Source organism: Pleurodeles waltl, chromosome 2_2 (genome assembly GCF_031143425.1).
Source record: "Pleurodeles waltl isolate 20211129_DDA chromosome 2_2, aPleWal1.hap1.20221129, whole genome shotgun sequence".
Classification (NCBI taxonomy): domain Eukaryota; kingdom Metazoa; phylum Chordata; class Amphibia; order Caudata; family Salamandridae; genus Pleurodeles; species Pleurodeles waltl.
The window spans coordinates 834,149,376-834,175,589 of record NC_090439.1 but is presented as its reverse complement, the minus strand read 5'-3'; the positions used below and the strand labels follow the sequence as shown (position 1 = coordinate 834,175,589).

Sequence of the window (26,214 nt, the reverse complement as noted above, 5' to 3'; positions counted from 1 at the left end):
GGTCCATGGATTGGTGTTACATGCAGGGCTTGGTTTTGGGATGGGTGGGTTGTGATAGTGGGGTATATGTGAGGTGGTGGAGTGATGGGGTGAGGGTAGGAGTAGGAGTTTGTGATGGCATGCAGGTAGGGTGGGGGATATAGTAGTTAGGATTTGACTTACCAGAGTCCAGTCCTCCTGCTACACCTGCGAGGCCCTCAGGATGCATAATTGCCAAGACTTGCTCCTCTCATGTTGTTAATTGTGGGGGAGGAGGTGGGGGTCCTCCGCCAGTCCTCTGTACGGCTACCTGGTGTCTTGCAACCACGGAAGGCACCTTCCCCCGTAGGTCATTCCACCTCTTCCTGATGTCATCCCTTGTTCTGGGGTGCTGTCCCATGGTGTTGACCCCGTCCACGACTCTCCGCCATAGCTCCATCTTCCTAGCAATGGACGTCTGCTGCACCTGATCCGAATAGCTGTGGCTCTACCCGGATGATTTCTTCCACCATGACCCTTAGCTCCTCCTCTGAAAACCTGGGTGTCTTTGGGGTGCCATGGATGTGGTGTGAGTGGTATGTGTGAGGATGTGTGGGGTGTTGTGAGGTGTGTGGATGGTGTATGGGTGATGATGTATTGTGCCTCTGTTTGAGTGGGTGCTCCTGGCTTGTCTCTCTCTGCTTGCTATCTTTTTTTCCGCTGTAAGGGGTTGTGGTTAATGTGGGTGTGGGTTTTACAGTGGTGTGAATGTGTGGGTGTGGTGTGCGTATGTGTGTCAGGTGTGTGTAGTTTGAATTGTCCAATGTGGTGGTGTCTTGTAAGTGTGTGTGTATTTTGAGCGCGGCGGTGTGTACCACCAATGGTTTACCACAATTGAAAGACCGCTGCGGTAATTAGTGGGTCGTGATACTGTGGGCGTATTCCTTTTGGTGTAACGGTGTGGGTTTTGCTATCGCCAGTTTATCACTGACGTTTGGGCTGGCGGACTTGTGTGGGTGTCTGTATAGTGGTCGATTTCTTAGTGTGGGTCATAATACCCGTAGCGGAATACCGCCGCGGTCACGGTATGTTGGCGGCCATTGGCACGGCAGTAGGCGGCATTTACCGCCAGGGTTGTAATGAGGGCCTAAGTCCCTTAACGTTTTTTGGGAACTTTTCTCCTTGGAGATATTTGGTTCTGTTAGCACTAGAATATCCCTTATGCTACTGCCTTTCCAGAAGGAGAACATGGGGTTATCTAATGCCAAAATTCCTAGAAGTAAGAATACGCCAAGATGGGTTGACAATCTCATAACTTTATTAGATTAGATCAGATTAGATTAAATTAGATTAGTTTGCTTGTTGATGTTTTTTGCATGAGATTATAGCAAGTGTTCCCAGTTCTTGTCCAATGCCCTCTTTTTAGCTATCATAATAATTAGTTATGGGTAATTGTAGGGAGGTGGGAGGGTTGTCTTCCAAATAATTCTTCAGGCGAAAATGTAGTTTAAATGTGACCTTTATTGAGGGTCCACGACAGACACAAAAGATGACTGTACAGCAAGAAGATAGAATCTCAAATGCCGCCAGAGGAATCTAGAACCTGAGATTAAGTTCGACCTCCCCAACGATACAGAACATAGTAGCAATAGAAAATAAACCTTTCATAACTAAATAAGCATTGGTAAAGGTACTTACTCTTGAGATGATAAACAACATAAAAGTGAAGATGAGTACTACAGTAATCTTTGTCTCATAGCTTGGCTGTGAGTTTTTTAGCATGTCTTTCATAGTCAATCATGTCAGTACAGTTTGGTCTCTGTCTGAGGAATAAGCCAAATGGCATCTTCTCTCTGAGGGATTTAGGATGAAAGCTGTTAAATTCAATAGATTTTTACAGTCAGTCGGTTTGTAGTAAACCTCAGATTTGAGGGTGTTTTTGTGCAAAATTCCTCAGATCCAAGAACAACCATTATCTAGAACTCATGGTGAACATGAATTTTAAGAACTGATTTATTTCATTTAACCAACGTGCAGATTCTCGGGCTGCCATTTTACTGCCATGTCAAGTACCAAAGATGTTGTCTATGTATCTTCCAGATGCTGAAGGGCTTAGTGAATAGATTGCTGTTGTTATATATTTTTTTGGTATCAAAACCATGCATGTACAGTCAGACTAGACTCAGGGCAAATGTACTACCCATTGCTCTTCTGTGAGTTTGAAGATAATACTTCCCTTCAAATTCAAAATAGTTCCTGACAAGGCCATATTGGCACAACTCAGCACAAGTTCATGTGGTGTCAAGTGACCCCAGTGGAGTTCCAACAGAAGGAAGTCCATTACCCTCATGGATTCTTCTCATGTAGTCTTTAGAGTGTCTCAACTTCGATACTGATCATTAATTTATTTTCTAGATTGAATTAAACACCTTCCAGTATGATCAACATTTATTTTCTGTCTTTCAGATGAGAAGACAATCTTTCTAATAAAGGTTTCAAGAACCAGCCACAAAAGCAGAGTGTTGTTCGGGAACTGAGCCGACACCTAAAACAAGTAGTCTCCCTGGGCCTGAATGCCTTCTTTTTTTAACCTTTGGCAGAATGAAGAAATAAGGCGTGCATGGCTGTTTGGGCAGTAGGATCTCAACCTCAGCATTGTAACTCAGTTATCATCTGTGGCTACTCCCACCATGTATGTCACTTCATCCACTACATCGAATGTAGAATCTTAGGTTATTTTTGTAGAGCCTTTCATCAACAAACAGCTTCTTGTATTAATTCCAATACATCTTTATGGACACAATTACTAGTACCCCCCAATAGCAGATTTGTATTTTCCTGAGGTATTTGTAGGAATGCCAGTCTCTCCTTTCTAGTTAAGTTCTGATAAGGGCTTGATGTGTTGTTAATCAATTCATCCATCTCTTTTGTCGCTGCCTGCTCAAAAGCCAGAACTTCAGAGTTGGTGGGGTTCACTGGTTGGTGGTGTAAAGGTAGATTCTAGTCTTAACCAGTGTTCTTTTTAGCCTCAGCGCTTGGATCCCTGTTGGTGAAAATATTCCTGAGGCTATTCACAAAAGTAACTGACACCTGTGAGTAAATCTACATGTGTAATTTACTGTTACACTTTTGAGTAACATTATTGCTTTTGGCTGTTCACAAAATCCAAGTTCAAAGTAACTCAAATGTGTATATTTACACCTTTCCACTCAATTTACAAGTGTAAGTTACTACTAAACAAACAGTAGTAATTCCAGCACTGCACATGGCCACCCAGTGGTATTGCAACACCCCCCCACAGAAAATAATGGAGTTAGGAACTTAAAAATAAAACTCTATGGGAAATAATGTTAAATTAAATTAAATTATTTAAAATAGTGAGAAATGTAAATAAATATATATATTTTTTTTATTAAAATAGTCCAGATTTTGAATTTAACTATCAATCTTTTAATAACTTTTTCGCATTTAAAAATACTGTAAAATTAATGGTATTACAATATAATGAAATTACTTTTAATACATTCTATACATCCCTTTCATAATTATTAATGCATAATATTTTTTTTTTTACTTTCAGGTGAATTAATTTTTTTATTTAAAGTTCAGAAAAATACGGCAGCTACACTATTGTTTTTTGGTACTGAGACCTTATAAATAAGGATAATACATTTTTGCTTCTAAAAATATCAGAAAAATTATTTCATTTTACTTCAATACAGTTACATTAATTAAAGACAATTCAAAATTAAGTTAATAATGCTGTAGCAATTATATTCAGCTCCATATTTGTGCGCGCACACACACACACACACACACACATATATATATAATTATTTCACAGTAATGTTTAACATCAAAATAATTGTAATATTTTTTTAGTTTATAAAACGTTTGTAAGTTTTCATATACTTTACCATGCGGTGATCTCTGCCACTTCACATTTCTTTGTCCTCTGAGGAAATATTTTTCCCCACCAAGAATGTTATTATTCTACAGCTGCACAAAGTTTGGGGATGTTCTATTCTCCTTCCCAACCTGTAAGGGGATTTACTCAGCCCCTTCCAAAGTAAACCTCTGGCCATTTCCAGGGTGGGAAATCGTTGGTGAAGAGCTCGCAAAATTACATGTTTCTGTGAGTGCACAACTTTTTACACTCAAGGGAATTACTGTCTCGTAGTGGCATGTAGTCGTAGAGTCAGTTCTTTAAATGGGCCGGTGCTGTCCGGTACTGAGTACCGACACTTTTTTATTTTGCGAAGGAGAGTACCTGCACTTCTATTTTAGAAAAACGCAATACTTTTAAGTTACTTCTCAGAAACAAGCAAGTACTCTTGTACAGAGTACCTGCACTTCTATTTTTCCATTTCAAGCACTGCCTAGAGTACAACTACACAGAGTGAGTAGATTTATATCTTCTTGACATACTTTCACTTTTGTGAATACACAGCTGGCATATGCCCAGCCATTTTCAGTCACAAACATACTTTTAAGAAATTAAAAGCATTTGTAAATGTGATCCTTAATTTGTTCCCTACCTTTACAAGGGGCACCTTACAATAATGCATATATGTTTTACAAAGTTTTATGTAGCACTTTTTGACCTTCTAATTTACTTGAGAGCGCTGAATGCTGCAAAGTCATTACTCTTACCTGTTACAACATGACGGCCCGTCCCAAACACGGCGTAAACCACGGAAGGAATAATCGATCCGTACAGTCCAAATACTGGGTGGACTGAGGACATACAAGCAAATATCAGACCTGCAAATAAAGCAATTACAATTACCTCGCTGCTGAGACACATTAGTTGATATTGTACTAATTATCTGCTCATTTGCATTAAACCGGTTTTGCAGCAAGATTCAGCGACGAACAGTAAACTGTGATGGTTTTTCAGTTTACAGGAGAGACAATGTGGGTGTGTGCCAGTAAAAGTGATTATTACTAGTGCTGCCAACACATTTTTTAAAAAGGCCCCATTGTATTGCTGCATTTCACAACTAAGAAAGTGAGAGGGTGCAAGCAAAGAAAAGACGTTATGCCTATGGTCACGGTTTAAGGCAGAAGAGAATATAAAGCCATGGCTTCAGGCCTCTATGATTCAATACGATTCAATATGAATGGAAGGTATTCAAAATGGAATGCAGAACTACACAGTTGCTATCGCTGCGCTGACTGCGTGACGATAGATAGATAGATAGATAGATAGATAGATAGATAGATAGATAGATAGATAGATAGATAGATAGATAGATAGATAGAATTTTAGACCACATACATATATTCCGTTAAAACCACATTTAAATCAACGTTATGGATACACTGTCAAACCTAATAACAATACTGAAACTGGGAAAACCATAACTCACTTCCTACACCACCCATTGCCCATGACCACACATCGCATCATTGATAACATCTCAAAAAATAATATGAGATGCAGATTGTGTGCAGAAGAGGAGAGCACAGCTATGTTGAAGACCACACTCTACACTTCCAAGGAAATGAATATGACGTAATGCTAAGCAGTGGACACAACCTCAAACCACAGATATAACTTCCAACTCTGTCACACCCCTTTCCGCTCCCTACAAAGCCATCAATCCACAGAACACACTCCTCCAGGCCTTTGGTGTGGTATGGAAATCTTGGCCTATGGCCACATCCTGTATCCATACCCCATTCCTCCCACAAGCTTGATAAGTATCTAGGAAAGCATTGCAAAATGCAATATGTGCAGAGACTCCAATTTATTTCTCATAAACCCTCCAAAAACGTGATTCTACAGAAACAACTAAGAATGTTCTTTGGCCATACACAGTGTGGACTGTGCACACGTTAGTTACTTAGGGCACGCCCTGCTCTCAATGATGTAATTTGAGATGTTATTAGTGATGTCATGTGTGAGATTATGAGCAGGTCATGGAAGTGTATGAATTATCATTTATGCTGCTGTCTTAAGGTGAATGTCTGAGTTGCAAGTATTGCATTACAACTATAAACCATCTTTCACATCTGCAGATAAGAATTCTTTTTTGGGTCCTTGAATAAAATTAGAGCAGTGATGGCTCCTAGAATGAACACTTGTCGTTCGAACCAAACACAATCTTTCACATCCTGCTTGTGCCAATGTAACAGGTTGTACATTCACAAGATAACAATTATTCAATACCTTCTTCAACTCAGCAACAGTCCACACCAGCAAGATTACCAATTGTTAGTACTGTTCTGCATTCTTATAAACAATGTTGTGCAACAGAACATTCAGATACTTATTAGCCTCAGGTTAAAGCTCCTGTTAGCAATTGGGTTATTGGTTGACTGGTGTTGAGCCCTCGTCAAGCAGCAACCACAATCCTAGTAAGGGTAAGGCACAAGCAAACCTCAAATTAACCTGTGCTCAACCCACTGACAACTCGGCACAGAGCAGTGAGGCTTAACTTAGGGGCAATGACTAAAGTACTTGACCAACATTTCAAACAGTAAAACACCACACACAAAGTATCCCACGCCAGGTTAATAAAACAGAACTTGATGCAATAAATAGAACAAGACCAGAATGACAAAAGTCCAGTCACTAGAACTGGAGTTATGAATTTTTAAAGAATAAACTGTCAGAAAGCACTTAAAAGAAGATAACGCCAATGATGGATGTCTGGTCGCACCGGTCTGGGACAAAGTCACAAGTTCAGGCTGACCACGAAGGAATGTGGGCAGGCAGCAGGGACCCAGTTAGGCCCACTGAACTAAATACCTTAGATCCTGGCTGCAGGGCATTTCCTTGATCTGAGGCAAAGATGTAGTGCACAGATGAGGTGATGCATTTGTTCCAAGATGTGGCAAGGCTGCGGTTCCAAGGTCCGGTTGCATCGAGCATCACATCAGAGAAGCTTGCATTGCGAAGGCTGGTGTCAGGTATGCGATGTGCAGTATAAGCGATGAATCGGTTCAAATCACCAATGAGGCTGCCATGTGGAGTTTTAGCAGCCTCATCGGCGAGAAGAGATGCAAGGACGTGCTCCGGAAGGTGTTACACAGCGGCAGTTCCAAAGGTGATGTGTTGAACCCAAGATGTGGGGATATGGTGGTGATGTTAGTATTTGCGCTGGGTCTATTCCACTCAGCAGTGATACATCGTTCTACTTGAAGATGCACCACTCAGTAGAGGAAATGTGTCAGTTCTGCTGGTAAGCACTTCAGGCTCACTTCCAAGGGTCCACTTTGCAGGGTAGACTCACAGATGGCAGAGTCCAGCTGCAGGTGCAAGGGTGTTTGAAGCCTGTTCTATCCCTGAGGTTTCAGGTCAGGGGGCCCTTGGAGCCACTCTGGGTTCTGGGTTAAAGAGATGCAGGTCCAGTCCTTCTCATCCAGGCAGGAGAACAGCAGGCAGCAGGTCTACACAGAAAAGCAGGAGCTCAGCAAAATGGCAGTCCAGTGGAGCAGCAGTCCTTCAGCAGCACAGCAGTCCTTTTATCTGGCAGAGTATCCACAGGCCCAGGAGTGTACTGAAGTGGTGATGTCTGAGGTATAGTATTTATACTTTGGTGCCCTGGTTCTGGAAGGTTGGAGAAGCTTCTAGACAGTGACTTTGAAGTTCAAGGAATTCCCTTCCTCCTCTGCCTGGGCTCCAAGGTGGCAGAGGGACAATCCATGGCTGTTAGGCCCTTTGTGGGACTCAGCCAATTGAGGTGTAAGTGAGGCTGTGCCCAGCTCCTCCTTCCCATCCTGCCCTAGATGGCCCATCAAGTCACAACGAAGCTCCCATTGTGTGTGGCTGTCACTGTTTTGGAGAAATACACAAAGCCAGTCCCCACCCAGTCATGTGACCAGAGGCAGGCTGCCGGCACCAAATGGCTAAGGCAAGAAAATGCCAACTTTCTAAAAGTGCAATTTTCAGAACTGCAATTTAAAATCTGACTTCACCATAAGTTAGGATTTTAAATTGTGATTCCAGAGACACCATACTTTAAGGAATCCTCTCTTACCATTTGGAAGTTACAGTTATAAAATGTAATAAGACAACTTTAATATTATCCTGTGGACGAGATAGGTCTTGTATTGGTGAAAAACTAATTTAAGATGTTTTCACTACAGGACATCTAAAACCTAATAGTACATGTCCTACCTTTTAAATACCTTCCCCTGCCCTTTGGGCTGTCCAGGACTAAACTTAGGAGTGACCTATAAGTGCAAAAGGGAAGCGTCGGACCTGGCAACAGGTTAATTTTGCCAGATCAAATCAACATGGCAGTTTAAAATGCACACACAGGCCTGAGACATGGCTACAGGGCTAATTAGGTGGGTGGCACAATCTGTACTGCAAGCCCACTTGTGCAACACAAAAGGATGATGGACGCAGTGCTGAAACATTTCAAGCACTCACCTGCAGTCACAGATCTGGGTATAATCCATCATTTTTTTGCTCGCCATGCCACCCCAGTTTGGACCCAGCCTTGACCCTGCTCCCCATGGGAACAATCAAGCCCAAACTTCCAGGCCAAGTCCTCCCTGGACCGGAAACAATCATCCTATTCTATTCTCTTCTATTCTATTTGTGGTGTCTCATATGGTGCACAGCTATCCCAAAAGGCTTTGCACAGCTGAGAAAAACACACCTTTAAGATGAGAGCGAATCTAGCCTAGATTTAGAATAAATGGGACTTTAGCTGTTTCCTGAAGGAAGTTTCTTCCTGTAATTGTCTTAATTTGACCGGGAGAGGATTCCACTGCTCGGAGGTGAGAAAGGCAAAAGAGCGGCCATCGCACCTACTTTCCTTATTTTAGGAATGGTCAACAGAGAAAAAATCTCAGAGTGCCATGATCTCCTGTATACGTATGGGCACAGCATTTTTCGCAACAAAAGAGGACCTTTTCCCTGCATAGCTCAGTGGGCCATGCACAGGGCTTTAAAATGGATCCCTTTTTGCACAGGAAGCCAATGTAGTGCCGCCAAAGCCAGGGCTGCAGAGTGAAATTTAGGGATCTTAAAAAGTTACTGTGCAAGACTTCCTAAAAAGAAGGAATTGCCATAATCAAGTCGGGAGTCAATCAGTCCTTGTATGACAATCCCCTTAGATGAGGGAGGAAACCACTGTATAATTTTCCTTAGTATTCATAGTAATCCTAAGCAGGTTGTGGACACCTTTTTGGTTTGAGTCTCCATATGAGTTTACTGTCCAGCCAAAAGCCAAGGCTTATTACTGCTGTAGAAGGAGTTGGCCGCTCTCCCAAACATTGGGGCCATACCAATGTGTTCCAGCAAGATGTATTATTGCCAGCACTTCTGTCTTCCCCCCACTGAGTTTGAGGATGCTGGCTGACATCCACTCAGTTACTTCTTTAAGGCAGATGTGTAGGCTTGTAGATGCGTGTTTAGTTTCAGGTGTAAGTGTTAGAATCAGCTGAGCATCATCAGCATAAGAAACGAGCTCTAAGCCGTGTGCCTGTACAACTTTTGCCAGCGGAAGGGCATATACATTAAAAGGGGTTGGGCTTAGCGAAGAGCCCTGTGGAATTCAACATTCAATAGGATATGAGGCTGAAAGAAAGGGCTCATCTCAAATCTGAAAACTTCTGCTATTCAAGAAAGCCTTGATCCATTTAAGTGCAGGACCTGTAATACCAGCATTTTCCAACCTTTGGATTAGGATGCAGTAGGAAAAGTGTCAAAAGCAGCACTGAGACCTAGCATGATCATGGTCGCTGAAACACCCCAGTCAAGAATGACCTAAAGCTCCTCAGTGGCCACCAGCAATGCGGTCTCAGTGCTGTTTTCAGGTCTAAAGCCTATTTGAGTAGTATGAAGAATAGAGTGATTTTCTAGGAAGTTACAAAGAAATGTATTAACATGTTTCTCTAAGATTTTACTGGCTGTTGGAAGCATTGAGATTGGTCTGTAATTTGCAACCGTCAGGGGGTCTGTCTGTGGTTTCTTAAGCAGAGGCTTGACTATAGCATGCTTCATGCAGGGGAAACACTACTGGATACCAGGGGCCTGTTTAGGATCTTTGATTTCTGTTAAGAAGACATCTGGGGGTGCTGGGTCTAATGGTGAGCCAGATTTTAGATACTTTAAGATGATAAAAAGACCATCTGAATTTAGGGGCGGGAAGGAGGTAAGTTGAGCTGTCATTATTGGTTCTTCAAAGGGAGCAGGACAAGAGGATAATCCCTTTGGAAAGGAATCTAACATATTCTTTACTTTGCTTATAAAAGCCAGGGCAAACATATTGCATCATTCAGCGGAAGGGGGCGGGGGGCTGCCATATGGGTCAGTGTTGTCATGAGGGCATTGACTAGTTTGTTTAGCTGTTTTGATGAATTACTGGCCTTTTCAATTTTAGTACTGAAATAAGAGACCCTGGTCTGTTTTATAGCTTGCTGGTATTTTTTTACTGATTGTCTGTAGATCATTTTGTTGCCCAGGTCATACTCCTTCCTCCAGCTTCTTTCCATTTTCTTAGATTCTTTCTTGAGCCCCGCTAGCTCCGGAGTACACCATGGAGCCGGTCCATCCCTCCATTTTGGGGTCAGAGATTTAAAAGAAATGAGAGTTCAGAGACTCTCTTAGCCAGTTTTCGAAATTGGTGTACATGTTTGTCGTGTCTCGCTCCTTAGTTGCAATGCGCCATTTACTCCTATTGAGCTTTTTCCATGGCCTTCTGATCTTGCCATAATAAGTTTTTCCCACCTTATTATAGGAAGGCTATGCCGGAAGGGGATGATAAAATGGTCTGACCAAAATGGTCTGACCATGGGACAGGGATTCCCTCTTCTGTATCTAACTGAAAAGGTTAAGGAAGATGGAATCCCATAAGTGACCCTGGCTATGTGTGGCAGTCCTCGTAATTGGATTTAGCTGTAATGCTGCAAGGTCTTGTGTCTGGTTGCCATAGTATCTTTGCTATCTTCGAAATGCAGATTGAGGTCACCTCGTAAGGAGAAATTTGCCTTACTTATGCTGCTTTCTGCAGCAATTTCAGGCAAAGCTGATGCAAATTGTGTTGCTGGTCCCAGGGACCGAGAGATAAGGATCCCAGAGAGTGTGAAGGTGGACAGAAGTTCATGGAGCAACAAAAAGTATTCACTCCAATATAAATGGATGTGCTTATACAGCTATATCTATCTTTAAAGATAAGGGCTACTCCTCCCCCTCTTTTGTCTTTCTTATTAAACCTAGTAATTGAGTACCCCTGAGGAAGGGACATGACAATAACAGGGGCCAAGCTTTCATTTAGCCAAGTTTCGGTAAGAAACAAGGAGTCCGGGGATTTAGATTCAAGGAGAGTGAGGATCTCATTACTATGTTTTGAGAGTGATCTACAGTTACATATTGATCCAGTTGGATACAGGAGGAGGTAGCACTGATTTCTTACTCTCATCCTCCAGGTCATGGGGTCCTAAGATGGCTTTACAGAATTTACATTTAGTAGGGAATGTCAATGGAGTTATAGAGTGCAGGACCGGTTTCAGGGTATCACCCCTCATCAGCCATGCTAACTTGAATCCAGTGGCACAGCAAGCAAGGGACCCATGTCCGGGCATACCCTGGCCACATACAATGACTTTAGCAACACAAAAGGATGATGGACGAAGTGCTGAAACTTTTCAAGCACTGGCCCCCACCAACAGATCTGAGTTAGATCCATAGTTCTTTTGCTCACCATGCCACCCCAGTGCCTATTGCACCTGTGCTCACTGTGCCACTGGATTAAAGCTAGCTTGGCTGATGAGAAGTGATACCCCAAAACCAGTCCCAGGATGCTTGTTTCCAGTTCAGGCTAGAAGGTTCCCATGGGGAGCAGGGTGAAGACTGATTTGCATATGGCAGGATCCAAACTGGGGTGGCGTGGTGAACAAAAAAATAATGGATTAAACCCAGATCTGTGACTGGGGTGAATGTTTGATTTGCTCAGTATTCCGTCCTTCATCTGTTCTTTTTGCATTTGTTGCTCTAAGTGGCAAGGGAATGCCCAGACGTGGGACCCCGTGCTCAGTGTGCCACTGGGTTCAAGCTAGTATGGCTGATGAGGGGTGGTACTCCAAAACCAGTCCCAGGTTGCTTCCTTTCAGTCCAGGGAGATCCTATCCTGGCATTTCAGGCTGGACTGTTCCCATGGGGAGCAGCGTCACAACTGATTTGCATATGGCTGGGTCCAAACTAGGATGGTGTGGAGAGCAAAAAAACAATGGAGTGTACCCAGATCTGTTACTGGGGTTGAATGTTTGATTTGTTCAGCATTCCGTCCATCTTGTGTTCTTTTGCAAGCCCACTTGTAGCATTTAATTTGAGGGACCTGGGCACAAGTACTGCACCCTACTAGGGATTTACAAGTAATTCAAATATGTCAATTGGGGATAAGCCAATTTTACCATGTTTTAAGAATAGAGCACAAGCACGTTAGCACTGGTTAGTATTGATAAAGTACACAGAGCCCCCAAGCCAACAAAAACAAATTCAGCAAGAAATGCAGGATGTGAGGCAAAACGTTTGGGAATGACTCTGCAGAAAAGGCCAGGTCAAATATTACCCCCTCCACCCTACAGCTAGGGAGACTAACCAATATCTTGATGGGATTCCCTGCTTAGGTGACAGAACATGGGCATTGACCCTGCAGAAAAGCCTAGGTCTAATATGACCCCCCTGCAGCCTAAAGCCAGGGGAGACTAATCAGTATCTTGAAGGCTTCCCTGCTTAGGTCATAGAACATGGGCAATGGTCCTCTTCAGGGGCACTTGTCAGATCTACACCTTTCTGAACTCAGTTGGATCCCTCTGTTTATGCTCTCCTGAACCACTAAACTGACCCCTGGGGAACTCTTCTCTTCATCTTTGGACCCCATCTATACAGCACCTAACCTCAACTTGCTCACAGGTGCATTCCAGTAGGCAAACTGTTCCATCATGACCAACAAAGTGAGGTGGCCTATTCTACCCTTTGGGTCAGACATCTGTCCCATCCCTAGGAGACCAACACACGGACAACAACTAACAGAGGTCACTGACAGTTGTCAGTGTCAACAACCGGGCCAAGGCCACCCAGGGATCTCTAACCTCTATGGTTTTTTGGAGTTGGGGGCAGTAGTCCCAGGTGCCTTGCCCCCTTTTTCCACTATACCTCCCATCAGTTCAGGGGTGTTATCCCGAGACTGGCCAGGCAGCCCAGGGTCTGTATGATGAGGCTGAACAGGGGAGAGAAGTGAATCCTCCATTACTCTGCACTTACGTATGGGCTCCTGTACCCTTTGCTTGGCAGGTATACCCCAGAAAACTGAACTGTCAGGGCACCCTTGACAGCCTCACCTCCCAGTTTTCCTGCCACCGGGGGCAATTCTTTCCGCAAATGCAGTCTATAGGAATCTTAAGGCCACACTGGCCACCCCTGTATAGGTCCCACCAGTGGGTGGTTTCTTTGGCCAGACAGAGTCCCCCTGTTTGTGTCCAAACTGGGATCGCTCAAAGCAGCAGGGTTGGAAATAGGGCTGTCCTGGGCCACCAACCACCAGAATCACCCTCTTGTTTCTCAGATGGAGCATGGGAACCCTTTCCCCTCCTGATACTCTGGAGCTTGTCTGGGTCATCTTTAACCTCCCCCTCACTCTGCTGGAGGTGACCTGAATCACCCTTTTTGGGGTCACCCCAAGGGACCTCCTTAGACACTCTGGTGCTGACCCAGAGGTCCTTCTCCTCAGCAAGCTTTTTGGGGTCAGCCAGCTTGCTGTCAGGTGCTGGCACAGCTCTGGAAACAGATACTGATCATGTACTCTCTTAGTATCAGAATAACCAACCCAGTAAAGCCATTAACTTTGCTGCCCCTCACCCAGTCCTGCAGTGCCTTGCTGGCATAATCTAAGAAATACATCCAGGACTGATTTCAGAGCTTGTGGCTGTCCCTGAACCTGACGGTACTTCTCAGGGTTGGACCAAAACTTAGCAACAAGCATTGCACCACACAAAATGGACCCCACACCAGGTTTGAAAAACAGAAATTAACTTGATAAATAGAACAAGAGCAAAACAACAAAAATTCAATCAGAAGACCTGGAGTTATGAATTTTTAAAGAATAAACTATAAGAAAGTGCTTAAAAGCATACATAGGGATATCTAGTTGCACTGGACTGGGACAAATTCACAAGTTCAGGCCAGCCACAATGGAGCACAGGCTGGCCACAGGAACCCAGCTAGGCCTGGTGAACAATGTACATGGCTGCAGAGCATTACGTGGATCCAAGGCAAAAATGTGTCACGCAGCCAAGGTGATGGATGAGTTTTGAGATGTGGCAAGGCTGTGGTACGTGGTCCTGTTGCGTCGACATCAAGGATCCCATTGATGAGCCTTGCAAAGTGAAGGTCAGTGTCGAAGATGTGTTGCACAGTCAAGGAGATGCGTCGGGTCTGATGACCGATGAGGCTGCGATGTGCAGCTTTGGCATTGTCATCGAGCCTGCCACCGAAGAGAGATATGAGGACCTGCTCGGGAGGGGATTGTGCAGTGGCAGTTCTGAAGGTGATGCAGCAAACCCAAGATGCTGGGTTACAGCAGTTATGTGAGTCTTTGCGCAACAGTGGCGATGCATCACTTCTGCTCAGAGATGTGTCGCTCAGCAGAGGAGATGCGTTGGTTCTGCTCAGAGATGCACCCCTAAGAAGAGGGGATCCAATGGTTCTGCTGGTAAGCACTTCAGGCCCACTTCCAAGGGCCCAGGACTAGGGTGGCACCATGTGGCAGAGTAGACTCACAGATGGCAGAGTTCAGGTGCAGGTGCAAGGTTGTTGGATGCCCGTTCTGTCCCCGAGGCTTCAGATCAGAAGCTCAGCCAACTAGCCCTTGGATTCACCCTGGGTTCTGTGTTAAAGTGATGAAGGTCCAGTCATTGTTGCCCAGGAAAGAGGGCAGCAGGTCTGTGCAGCAAAGCAGGAGTCAAGCAAAACAGTTACAGCTGTCTGGCAGAGTGGCAGTCCTTTAGCAGCACAGTAGCCCTTCTTCCTGGCAGAGTATCCAAAGGTCCAGAAGTGTACTGAAGTGGTGGTGTCTGTGGCCCAGTATTTATTCTTTGGTGCGCTGGTTCTGGAAGGGGGGGGGGGCTTCTGGCTTTGAAGTGCAAGGAATTCCCTTCCTCCTCTGCCCAGGCTCCAAGCTGCCTGGAGTGACAATGCAGGGTTGTTAGGCCCTTTGTGTGAGGACAGGACACAGCCTATTCAAGTGTAAGTGAGGCTGTGTCCAGCTCCTTCCTCCCATCTTGCCCTGGATAGCCCATGAAGTGACACCTGAGATCCAATTGGGTATGGCTGTCTAGGAGGAATACACAAAGCCCAACTGCAAACTACACCCAGTCATATGACCAGAGACAGGCTACAGGCGCCAAATGGCTAAGGCAGGAAAATGACAACTTTGTACAAGTGGCATTTTCAGAACTGCAATTTAGAATCCGATTTCACCATAAGTTAGGATTTTAAAATTGTGAGTACAGAGGCACCAAACTTGAAAGAAGTATCTCTTCCCATTTGGAAGTTACACTTATAAAATGCAATAAGGCAACTCCTATATTATCCTATTTGAGAGACAGACCTTTCAGTGGTGAAAAACAAATGTAAGTCTTTTTCACTACCAAGATATGTAAAACCTAACAGTACATGCCCTACCTTTTAGATACACTGCCCCTGCGGCTCTCCATGACCTACCGTAGAGGTGACGGATGTGTATAAATGGGGTCAGGACAGCATGTGAGTTTAAATTAAAACTCCACACACAGGCTCTGCAAGGGTAGGCCTGAGACACGGTTAAAGGGATACTTAAGTGGGTAGCACAATCAGTTTGGCAAATGTCCACTAGTAGCATTCAATTTACAGGCCCTGTGCACATGTAGTGCACTGTACTAGGGACGTATAAGTAAATTAAATATGCCAATTGGGGATAAGCGGATTCTACCATGTTTTAAGGAGGGAGCATAAGCACTTTACACTGGTTAGCAGTCGTAAATTGCAGAGAGCCCTAAAGCCAACAAAACCTAATTCAGCAAAAAATGGAGGAGGTGAGGCAAACGGTTTGGGGTTGACCCTGCAAAGTGGGCCACGTCTAATACCTCCTATCTTTTAGGAAGACTCGGAATCCAACATGTTTAAATAACACCTTTTAAAGAGTATTCCATATCAACCATTGTTGCGGTATGCTTCAATACTTTAGTTATGTTCAAAACTACTAGTACACTAAATAAAGTGAACAATAATATGTCAGAGGCAACAGATTTAAAAAGTGAAGGATGAAGTAAATCAATGACATAGGATGGAGCCAGACCTATCTTATCTCCTTCTCAAGATCAGAAATCTCATTCCTTGTGTAAGATTCCTCAAATTCAACTATTTCTCAATGAGTGCGCATTTTCTTTCAGTTGTTTACAACTTTTCGCTAATATTATTGAAAAGAATTGGATCCAAATTTTTCCCAAAGTTCACAATCTGTCCAAGGCAAACTAGCAGAAATGTATGACAGCGTTGTATAGTGACCTAATAAAATTCCATTCTATATGTTTCGTGCTGAGGGCAAATGAGTACTATCAAAATGAACCTCTTACTGAGATCACTTTACCTATTTCAAGCCTTCCAGTGATAGTAAATTTACAGTTTTTAAAAGACCTCAAGCAACTCCTTTGTTATGTCCAGCAGAGCGTATTGTCTCAACAAGAGTACCAAAATCTTCAGAGGGCCATGGAGAGGGGTGGCATGGGGTTGCCTAGCTGCAATCTGCTCATTCTGAAAGAGAAGCAACCCATAACTCATAGTGAAGTCAGCCAAAGTTTAAAGAAGGCTGATGTATTGCCCTTGATGAATGCTTTAGTGGATTTGATTAAAATGTGAATGACACCCCTACCGACAAATAGATGCAGTGTGCCTGAAAAATCCTGTGAGTAACTATGTGATATGCTAACTGTATTAAAATCAAAAGGTCTTGGCTAACATAGACCTAAAAAGCCAATTTCTCCAGAATTGGCAGCCAGCCTCTTGCCTTAGAGAAAGAAGGAAAGAAAGCAAGAAAGAAAGAAAAAAGGAAAGAAAAAATGAAAGAAAGCAAGAAAGAAAGAAAGCAAGAAAGCAAGAAAGCAAGAAAGCAAGAAAGCGAGAAAGCGAGAAAGCGAGAAAGAAAGAAAGAAAGAGAAGCGAATGAAGAGGGAAAGAAGGATAAAGATGTGAAGAGAAGAAAGCAAAGGAGGAAATAAAGCAAGCAAGAAATACATTTAAGAGAAGGAAGGAACAAAGGCAAGATAGAATGAAAGCCACAAAGAAACACAGAAAGAAGGAAACAAACAAATAAAGAAGGAAGAATGAACTACAAAAAACTGTTAGAAAGTGCTGCAAATTAACCCCGATAAAGGCTGAGCAAAGTTTATTAAAGAACCATTGGTGAAACTGAGTCAAGAATACACATGTTCTGAAGAATTGTCCACTTATGAATTCACATGTATAACATTCAAGCTTTTGGTTTGTGTACTGCATGCGTAATAAACAGAGAATAACTTAACAGAGAACATATTTCAAATGGATGCAATCAGTTATGCTGTGAAATAGGACACTTCATGAAGAAGGTACAATATCATTGTCAGAAGACAGGAACTATTAAAGCTACAATGAGGCCTGGCCTCTCATCTACATTCTGTTAAAAAGCATCCTGCTATCACCGCAGACGCTAAACACAAGGGCAACACTAAAGTAATTATAAAGTAGAAATAAACACTGGCACTGAAGGAAACTACCTTGTGAAGGAGGAAAATGCAGTCACTCAATGTGAAGGTAACCAGTCACTGAAGTACGCTGACCCATTGCCCCATGATATAGGCTGGGGATACAACAAGCTTCAAAGGCCTTCTTGCAACTGTGCATCTGACCTGCTGTACTGTGCCTGCCTGTACCTGCAGCTAGACCTCCCTGAGCCCTGCTAGCCTCTGTTGGAGAGAGTTCTTGATCTCCAAAAGGTGCCTCCCAGGTCCTTGCTGTGGCATTAGTTGAGCTTTTCTTTAAAGAAAAAGCTAAATTGTAAAGTTTTGGTCTCTTTGCGACCGTGAACATTCCTGTTCGCAGCAGGATCTTGCTGCCCGTGCCAATGGCCATTGAGAAGCTCTGGTAAACTCAACTCTTCCTTCTACAGCGACCGCCAACGATGACCAGCAACTCAAGATCTGCACTTCCTGCTACTACTACAACAACAGTGTGCGGTATCGGCCAACACAAAACTACAGCGACGACTGTCCTCGACGCCCAGCCTGCTCTTGGTTTCACAGCGACGACCATCCCTGGTGCTGTCCCTGCTTCTCACAGCCTCCTGCACTGAGAATGGAACTCTTCATGCTGGACTTTAGAAGGTGACTTTTTCAACAGGACTAACCTGGTTGCTGTATCCGACCTGAAACTTGTGATTTTCATCCGGTCTCACACGACGAGACAATTGCAAGTGGCACTTTGTGCTTTGAGGCACTATATTTACCTTAAATCTTTGAAACTGTATAACTTGGGGTCTACTGATAGGATTTTTGTTGTTTTTGTGTTAAGCACAGGTTAATTTACTGACTTTTGTGGTTCACGTTCATGAAGATTGTGGCTGTTGCTTGCTCCACCAACAACCCAATTTCTCACATATACATAGATTCCCTAATACTTACTTAACAGAAAAAGTCAAACGGGGCTTCTATGTGGAAATGCCTAGGAGCTGCCAGGCTAGCTTTTAACTGGAGACATAAGGAATCTCTCTCAGGGCTGCAAGGCGCTATTGGCTTTGGAACATCCTAGCTATGGAAAGAGTATCTGATGCATTAGGGGAGATACAATGAATTTGAAAATATATGGTAATTCTTACTGCAAAACCTGCCAACTGGTCTCCCAGTTGGACATTCCCCGCAGATTTAAAGAATTACGTTTGTTCTCCTACCAGGAATACTATAGAGGGCCAGGTGCATAACATAATGAGCGGATAGACCAATGAAGCATGATGTTAGCTACGATTCAAATTGCATTGTAGAACTCAATCCGACCACAAGGAAGACTCAAGGGTTTTCACAGGTTTTAGAGGGCGGTGAGAGGAGTTTAGAGTTAGAATGATGCTAATGGAAGTGTGATGACAATATTTAACCTTCAATAGTCTTTATTGTTATTGTTAACCATCAATCTGGTCTGATCTACTCTTAAATAGAAAGACTGATTTAAAAAATAGCATGTAGAAGCATTTTTGTTACAAAAGAAAGACTTCAGTACATACCAAAAAGATGAATTAAGTAAGAGATCTTTAGTTTCTAAAGGCATTCATTTCTCCATTGAAATAATCCACTAGCCGGCAATTAAAAGTTAGGTTCTCAATCAATAAGTCATGAAAAAGTCACATTCGAGATACTAATCACAATATTCGCACCACGCACTTTCTTTATAAAATGACAAGAGACTGAAAAGGCGTTGATAAGGGAGTAAATATTGTGGACCACTGAATAAAAACTGAAATTCCAATTCTCATGGTTTAAAAAGCACCAAACAGCTGATAAATCAAGACTTTTATTATTACAATTATCACAAAAGGGCCTATTCTAAAAAAATGTTTACTCTGTAGGTAATATCAATACATTAAGGCCTGGATTAGGATCACCTACCCACAGCATGCTAGTTACCCCTTTCAAAACAATGTTTGGCGAACTAGTAATTCAAAATCGACCATGACTAAGAAGAGCTTACCTGTATAGAACTAAAAAAAATCCCTCAGTACTTGCTGTACAAACGCCAGAATAGTTGCTTCTTCCTCTCAATAAATCTTTGTCCTAGCCTCTTGATTCTAGTTAGGAGAGCTAATTTCAAGAAGGTATGAGACTTGGGTGGTCATTACGACCCTGGCGGTCAGAGACCGCCAGGGGTAATGTGGCGTCCGTACCGCCAACAGGCTGGCGGTACGGAGGCCCTTATTACGACCGCGGTGGTAGCGCCGCGGTCACACCGCCGAGGCCGGCGGTTTACCGCCGTTTTAGCCAAGGCGGTGATAATCCCCCAGGGCAGCGCTGCAAGCAGCGCTGCCCTGGGGATTATGACCCCCCTACCGCCAGCCTGTTTCTGACGGTTTGTACTGCCAGGAAGAGGCTGGCGGTAAGAGGTGTCCTGGGGCCCCTGGGGGCCCCTGCACTGCCCATGCCACTGGCATGGGCAGTGCAGGGGCCCCCTAACAGGGCCCCGACCAGCTTTTCACTGTCTGCATAGCAGACAGTGAAAAGCACGACGGGTCAACTGCACCCGTCGCACGGCCGCAACACCGCCGGCTCCATTAGGAGCCGGCTTCTATGTTGCGGCCTCATTCCCGCTGGGCCGGCGGGAATGTCATAATGGGGGCTGCGTGAGTGCGGCCGCATTGGCGGCCGGCGGTAGCCGCCCGCCAAGGTCGTAATGACCCCCTTGATCTTCAAAGGCCCTGTGCAAGTCTTTAAGTCAGGTTTAATGTCCACACTATGTGAAGGGGTGAAATTAATTATGGGGAATATGGACATATTGATGCAATAAAGCAGAGGGTCTGAAATTACACACATGCCATATGTACCAAGAATGACTCTGGGTCATGGGCAAAGTGGCAAAGACACTTGCACAATGAGACTGGGAAAATGGCACTGAGAACAGACACACGGACATGGGTACAGTGGTACAGTGGTACACAGATAGCTGTATCCACACGATAGGAAACAGGCTCTGAAACACTGAGATACAGACACCAGGTCTCCTGCATGGACAAGGAGATAGTGTCAAACACAAAGACATGTAGACACAGAAACATTCACAGACACTGGCACAAGGCAACTGGACAACACCACTGCGAAAATGACACTTGGAAACAGATAAGACGAACAAAATGTAATAAAGACAAGAAGACACTGACTGTGTAGCAGTGACACTGATGCACTAATGGATGTGCACAAGCATGGGCATAGACACCATGCACATACAAGGAGACATGGACTCTGGGAGACACACAGTGAGGCTCCTGCCTGGACCTGCAACTGGACTTACCTGAGCTAAGGATAAGCATACACTAGGTTGCAGTCAGACAGCAGAGCCCAAACACCAGGGTCGGAGCGGCACAAAAAATAGGCCAAGGTACAAAAATAAGTGTGCCCCCCTTAGTGAATTAGGTAACTCAAAAAGTGGCCCATATTTGCAAATTGGGACAGTTTTTAACTTGTAAGTGTTTTGCAAGGTATGGAATACTTCATGGATTTCAGTTTGCTGCAGACAATGTTTGTTTTAATATCAGGGAAATCAACAGTAATAACCATCCTAGCAAACAATAAAATAGGCCTACAGACAGACAAAAAACTGGCCCACTAGCCCTTTGGGTTCTGTCTGGATGCCCTACAGGCCAGTCCGACCCTGCAAACACCACACACCCTTATAAGAACAATGCGATATTGCCAGAGAGGCAAAAGGACGCAGATAATAAAAAGAGAACAGAGGATAAGGCATATACAGTCACAGTTGAAAGCAATGGGCACACCTCCTGTGCTCAGAGGTCCTGCAAAAGGGTTACGCTTTATCATTAACTACAATAACAATAAAACTCTGCCTGCCTTTCTCATGGTACTTATGTAAGTGGCTTGTGGAATGTGAATGACCTCCTTTTAGAGACAAGCACACACACCACCTTCTTTCCAAATGTGGAAAATGCATTTCCACAGTCTCAATCGATCAGTATTTGTAGAGCGCAGCACTGTCACCCTTTGGGGTATCTGGGTGCTGGGGAGCAATGCCTATTTCAAAGAGCCCGTTCCTGAGTCTCCTTCTGAGCGCACCATTACAGGCCGCATTTTCTTCCTTGTATGCACACTAGGTGCTATGTTTTGGAGTTGCCTGGCTCCTTGGTGGGCTCCATCTTAGAAGGCAGTGTTCTCCCTTTTTTACTTGTTTTATCATTTAATTAGTGCTTCGCACCATTTGTTTGAAATAACATGTACTTTATCAGTAGCAGCTAACGCAAGGGGAGCCTGTGTTACCGGCAGGTGTTGCTTGACCCCAGTTCTGTGCACGTTTTAATTTATCCATCTGTTTTAATCCTCACGCCTCGCAAGACCGGAACACTGCCAAACCCCCTCTATGGAGGGTCATTTAAATGGACAAACAGGCGCACCAAAGGCAAGCCCGTCTGCCCCCATCCGTCCATTGACTGCGCTGAGCACCAGGACCCCTGCACCTCCTAGCATCTTTCATATAAATAGACGCTCTTACACAGGTGAGGCAATCTTGGCACTCAATTAGGGTGTACCTTCCTCTAAAAGCACCTGGTTGGAATTCTTGTCTCATCTCTTACTGGCATCCACGTGCTTTGCCTCAACTGTGGCTTCCATTTATCTAACCACAACAGCTCCCAACTTCCTAATGTGCAACATAACCCCTCAGTCTCCTACCCAATTCTCACCACTCAGACAACTGCCACAATATGCTGCAACATGATTAATGCACGCTCCCGTCCTATCCACAAGCTAGAAATTGCCAACCTTATCGACAACCAGAATCTAGACATACTGGTAATTACCGAACCATGGGCAGACTTAGCATCAAGCCCAGACTTCATCACTGCAGTTCCGGAAGGCTTCTTAGTACACAGACAAAACAGGCCAACCAAAAAAGGAGGAGGACTAGCTGTGATGTTTCGCGATTACTTGATGGCCACTTTTGAAGCTATACCTTCACAGGACTTTGAAGTGTATCTTTTCAATTTTAAACTCAATAATCAACAATCCTTTCATGTGATCCTACTCTATCGCCCACCCGTCCCAAGACCTAAATTTGTAATTAACATGGGCTTCATTCTTTAATCTACGCTTTTGCAAAACATATCACAGTATTCCAGGATTTTAACTTCTATTTGGAAACCTAATCTGATAGAGACTCTGCAGCTCTTATCAAACTCATGAACAACCTAGATCTGATTCAATGGATTGATAAACCGACCCACTCAGCGGGTCACACCTTAGATGGATTGTTTACCAACAATCCAGGCATTACTATCAAAAAAGTTCTTCCCTTAGTTTAGACAGACCATTTTCTAATTCTATTCAATCTTGACATGTCACAAAAACTCAGTTCTGACCCCCTCACCAAATGTCCTTCTACCACCTGGGCTTGGAGTAAGATTAACACAGATATTTTAAAAGCCCAACTGCTTCAGTCACAACCATCTGACACAGAGTTGGCCTCATTGAACTTTACTAATTGGCTCAACTCAGTATTTAACATATTAGCTCCTCCTAAAATCTCACTGAGACCCAAAAACAAACCCTCAGCTCCTTGATTTACTAAAAGTCTCAGACTAGAAAAACAAAATTGTAGAAGACTGGAAAGGCCCTGGTGCGCACAGTATAATAAGGCGAACAAAATGACATATAAACAAGCACTGGCCAACTATACAACACTTTTATACAAAGAGAAAAGCATCAACTTCACCCTGCAAATTGAATCCGCTAAAAACTCCACAAAGGAGCTTTTCCAAGTGGTTTCCAAAATTTCTGCTTTACCCAGCCAAGAAATTAGCCACAGCCAATCCGGTGATGATCTAGCCCAGGGCTCTAGAGACAAGGTAAACCAAATCTATTTCAAATTTGAGACATCTAACAATACTATAACATGCACTTTATCTTCTCAAATGAACCCAGATCAAACCTTTCTAGAATTTCAGCTGATTTCATCGGATTTGGTATGCAAAAGGATCATCTCAGCTAAATAAGGCCCTCCTAAGAACCCTTGCCACCCACTGATACATTGACGCTCTCTCTAGAAACTATTGCCTCTAATCTTGCCACTATCTTTATTTCCATGATCCTCTCAGGAGCTTTTCCCTCTCAGTGGAAGATAGCTTCTATCCTTTCCCTTTGAAAGAAATCCAATTTTAATACCACAGACCCCTAAATAACTGCCTGATCTCCTGCCGCCAAAAATTGTTGAGAAGAAAATGAATGTCCAGCTCTCCCAGTTTGTCCATAACATTCACCTACTGGATCCTTTTGAATTTGGCTTCAGACCAGCGCATAGTACGGAAACTGCCCTGATCAAAGCAATGGAAGAAGTTAGGGTGGCATTAGATAGAGGAGGCACTGCTGCTCTTATCTTCCTCTATTTGTCAGTGGCTTTTGACACGTTCGATCACACACTCTTAGGTGTTAAAGATAAAGCTCTAGCCCTCCTCAACTCGTTCCTTTTTGGAAGAGAAAGCATTGTGGCTTTGGGCCTCTTTGAATCCTCCCCCTTTACTCTGCCATGCGTAGTCTCCCAGGGGTCTCCTCTTTTTAATGTGTATGTCACCAAACTGGACTCTCTAATTAAAACATTTAATTTTACATTAACCTTCTTATACTGGAAATGCTCAGACTGTAGTGTCAGTTTTTCACAACAATCCAGCAGTCTCATCCCACTTCCATGACTGTATACATACTATCAGTCTATGGATCAGTACCCACTGTCTGAAGCTTAACTCGGATAAAACTGAGGTAGTACTGTTTGGAAACTTAGCACCCACTTGGTGCCCCAAATTGGTGGCCTAAGGAATTAGGCTCCGCTCCCATTCCTGTTTCAAAGGCCAAAAACCTAGGCGTCCATATTGATAGTAAACTAAGCTATGCAAGTCAGGTTAACTCGGTGGTGTCTTCCGCTTTTTTTACACTCAAAATGCTGAAGAAAATTCTGCCTTTTATCCCAATCTCCAGCAGAAAAACTTGTCACTACCTTAATTTTATCCAAACTTGACTACTGAAATGGACTTTACTTGGGTCTGCAGAAACAATACCTCAACAAACGTCAAATGGTCCAAAGTACAGCTGCCAGGATTCTCCTTGGCATCCCCAAGCTCCACTCTATATCCGAATCAATTTGTCTCCCTGTCAGGAGCTGTATCAAGTTCAAGGCCTTATGCATTGCTCACAAGGCTCTACACAAGGAAGGGCCTGACTTCTTAAACAAAAGGCTGGAGTGGTATAACCCAACCAGGCTCCTTCGTTCCTCCTATGCCAAGCAAATAGCAATCCCAAGATTTAGGAAGGCCAACTGAAGAGGCAGGAGTTTCATTACTGGAACTGCCAGATTGTGGAACAGCCTTCCTCCATTCATCAGAGCATTACCACTCCTCTTCTCTTTCAGGAAGGAATTAAAGGCCTGGCTATTTTCCCAATAACTGTTTGGGCTGACCCGTTACTGTTCTCAGGACAGCCACAACAGAAATAGAGTTTATTGTACAGATATTAAAATTCATTACAATTTAAACCACTGATAGTCGGTCACTACAAATACAAAAAAAACCTCTTCTTCGTGACACATACACAGATAAAATATCAATAAAACACAACTCTAATACCAGGTGATGTGGTCACAATAAAATACTCAATTGCATTAATTACACACAGAGGAACAGTAGAGAATTCATCAGCAAAAAATGTTTGCACCAAAAGGATACATTTCAATAATGAATAGGACATATTGCACATATTAATTACTAGAACGGCTACATGAGTCCTTAAAGTGCTTCCGTGCCTGCCATGTACCCTCTCCAAGGGAGATAAACACATTCACATTCAAGTGCTACATAAATCTTTAAAGTGCTTTAGTTAGTCCATCAGTAGGATGGCAGCCATAAAAATCTAAAACTCAATAACTGTGCAAAATTCAAACAAAGCCAAAGAAGCAGAAAGAGTTTTCTTATGCCACTGCTCGCAATGCCCCTAGCAAACTTGCTTTGGGCAGCATTAATAAATTTGGTCAGCGAAACATTCAACATCATATTATCTGGATCTAAAAACGCAGTACCGGCCTGCCCACAGGAGAGGACCCCCAGTTCATTCCACTTATTTCGCAACAAGGAACTAAGGGCCAGATGTAGCAAAGGTTTTTACCCATTCTGTGTCTATGGGAAAAAGTGTTTGTACATATGGCCATAAAAGCTCTTTCCACAAAGCTGGGCACAGACATACCACATTTTCAAAAGATTCCTCCCAACTGCCACAGCCATTTTACACCAACCCCTGGGGAAAGCAACCGTTTCCCATCCCAAGGGCAATAAATTTCTATTTCATACGAATACCATAAGTGCAAGAGAGATAGCCAACTAGAGCAGTTGGCTGGTACATATTGATTACTGCCCAAGCATGTTTACATTTAGCAAGAAGGGCTCTATCTGCATGGAATGACCATACCAATTTTGAATAGCGACTGTGATGGATTATCAGCCCAAAGATCCTCTACTCTCAATAACCATTTGCAGT

At 43.5% G+C, this 26,214-nt stretch overlaps 1 protein-coding gene across 1 annotated transcript in view; it reads right to left on the bottom strand.

Moving 5' to 3' along the window:
• The window catches only part of SLC26A7 (solute carrier family 26 member 7), a 619,854-nt gene that overhangs the window by 390,172 nt on the left and 203,468 nt on the right, over positions 1-26,214 (bottom strand). Inside the window, exon 2 of the mRNA XM_069219229.1 lies at positions 4,612-4,722. Within this exon, the coding sequence (XP_069075330.1) occupies positions 4,612-4,722 (111 nt within the window). The remainder of the gene's footprint in view (positions 1-4,611; positions 4,723-26,214) is intronic.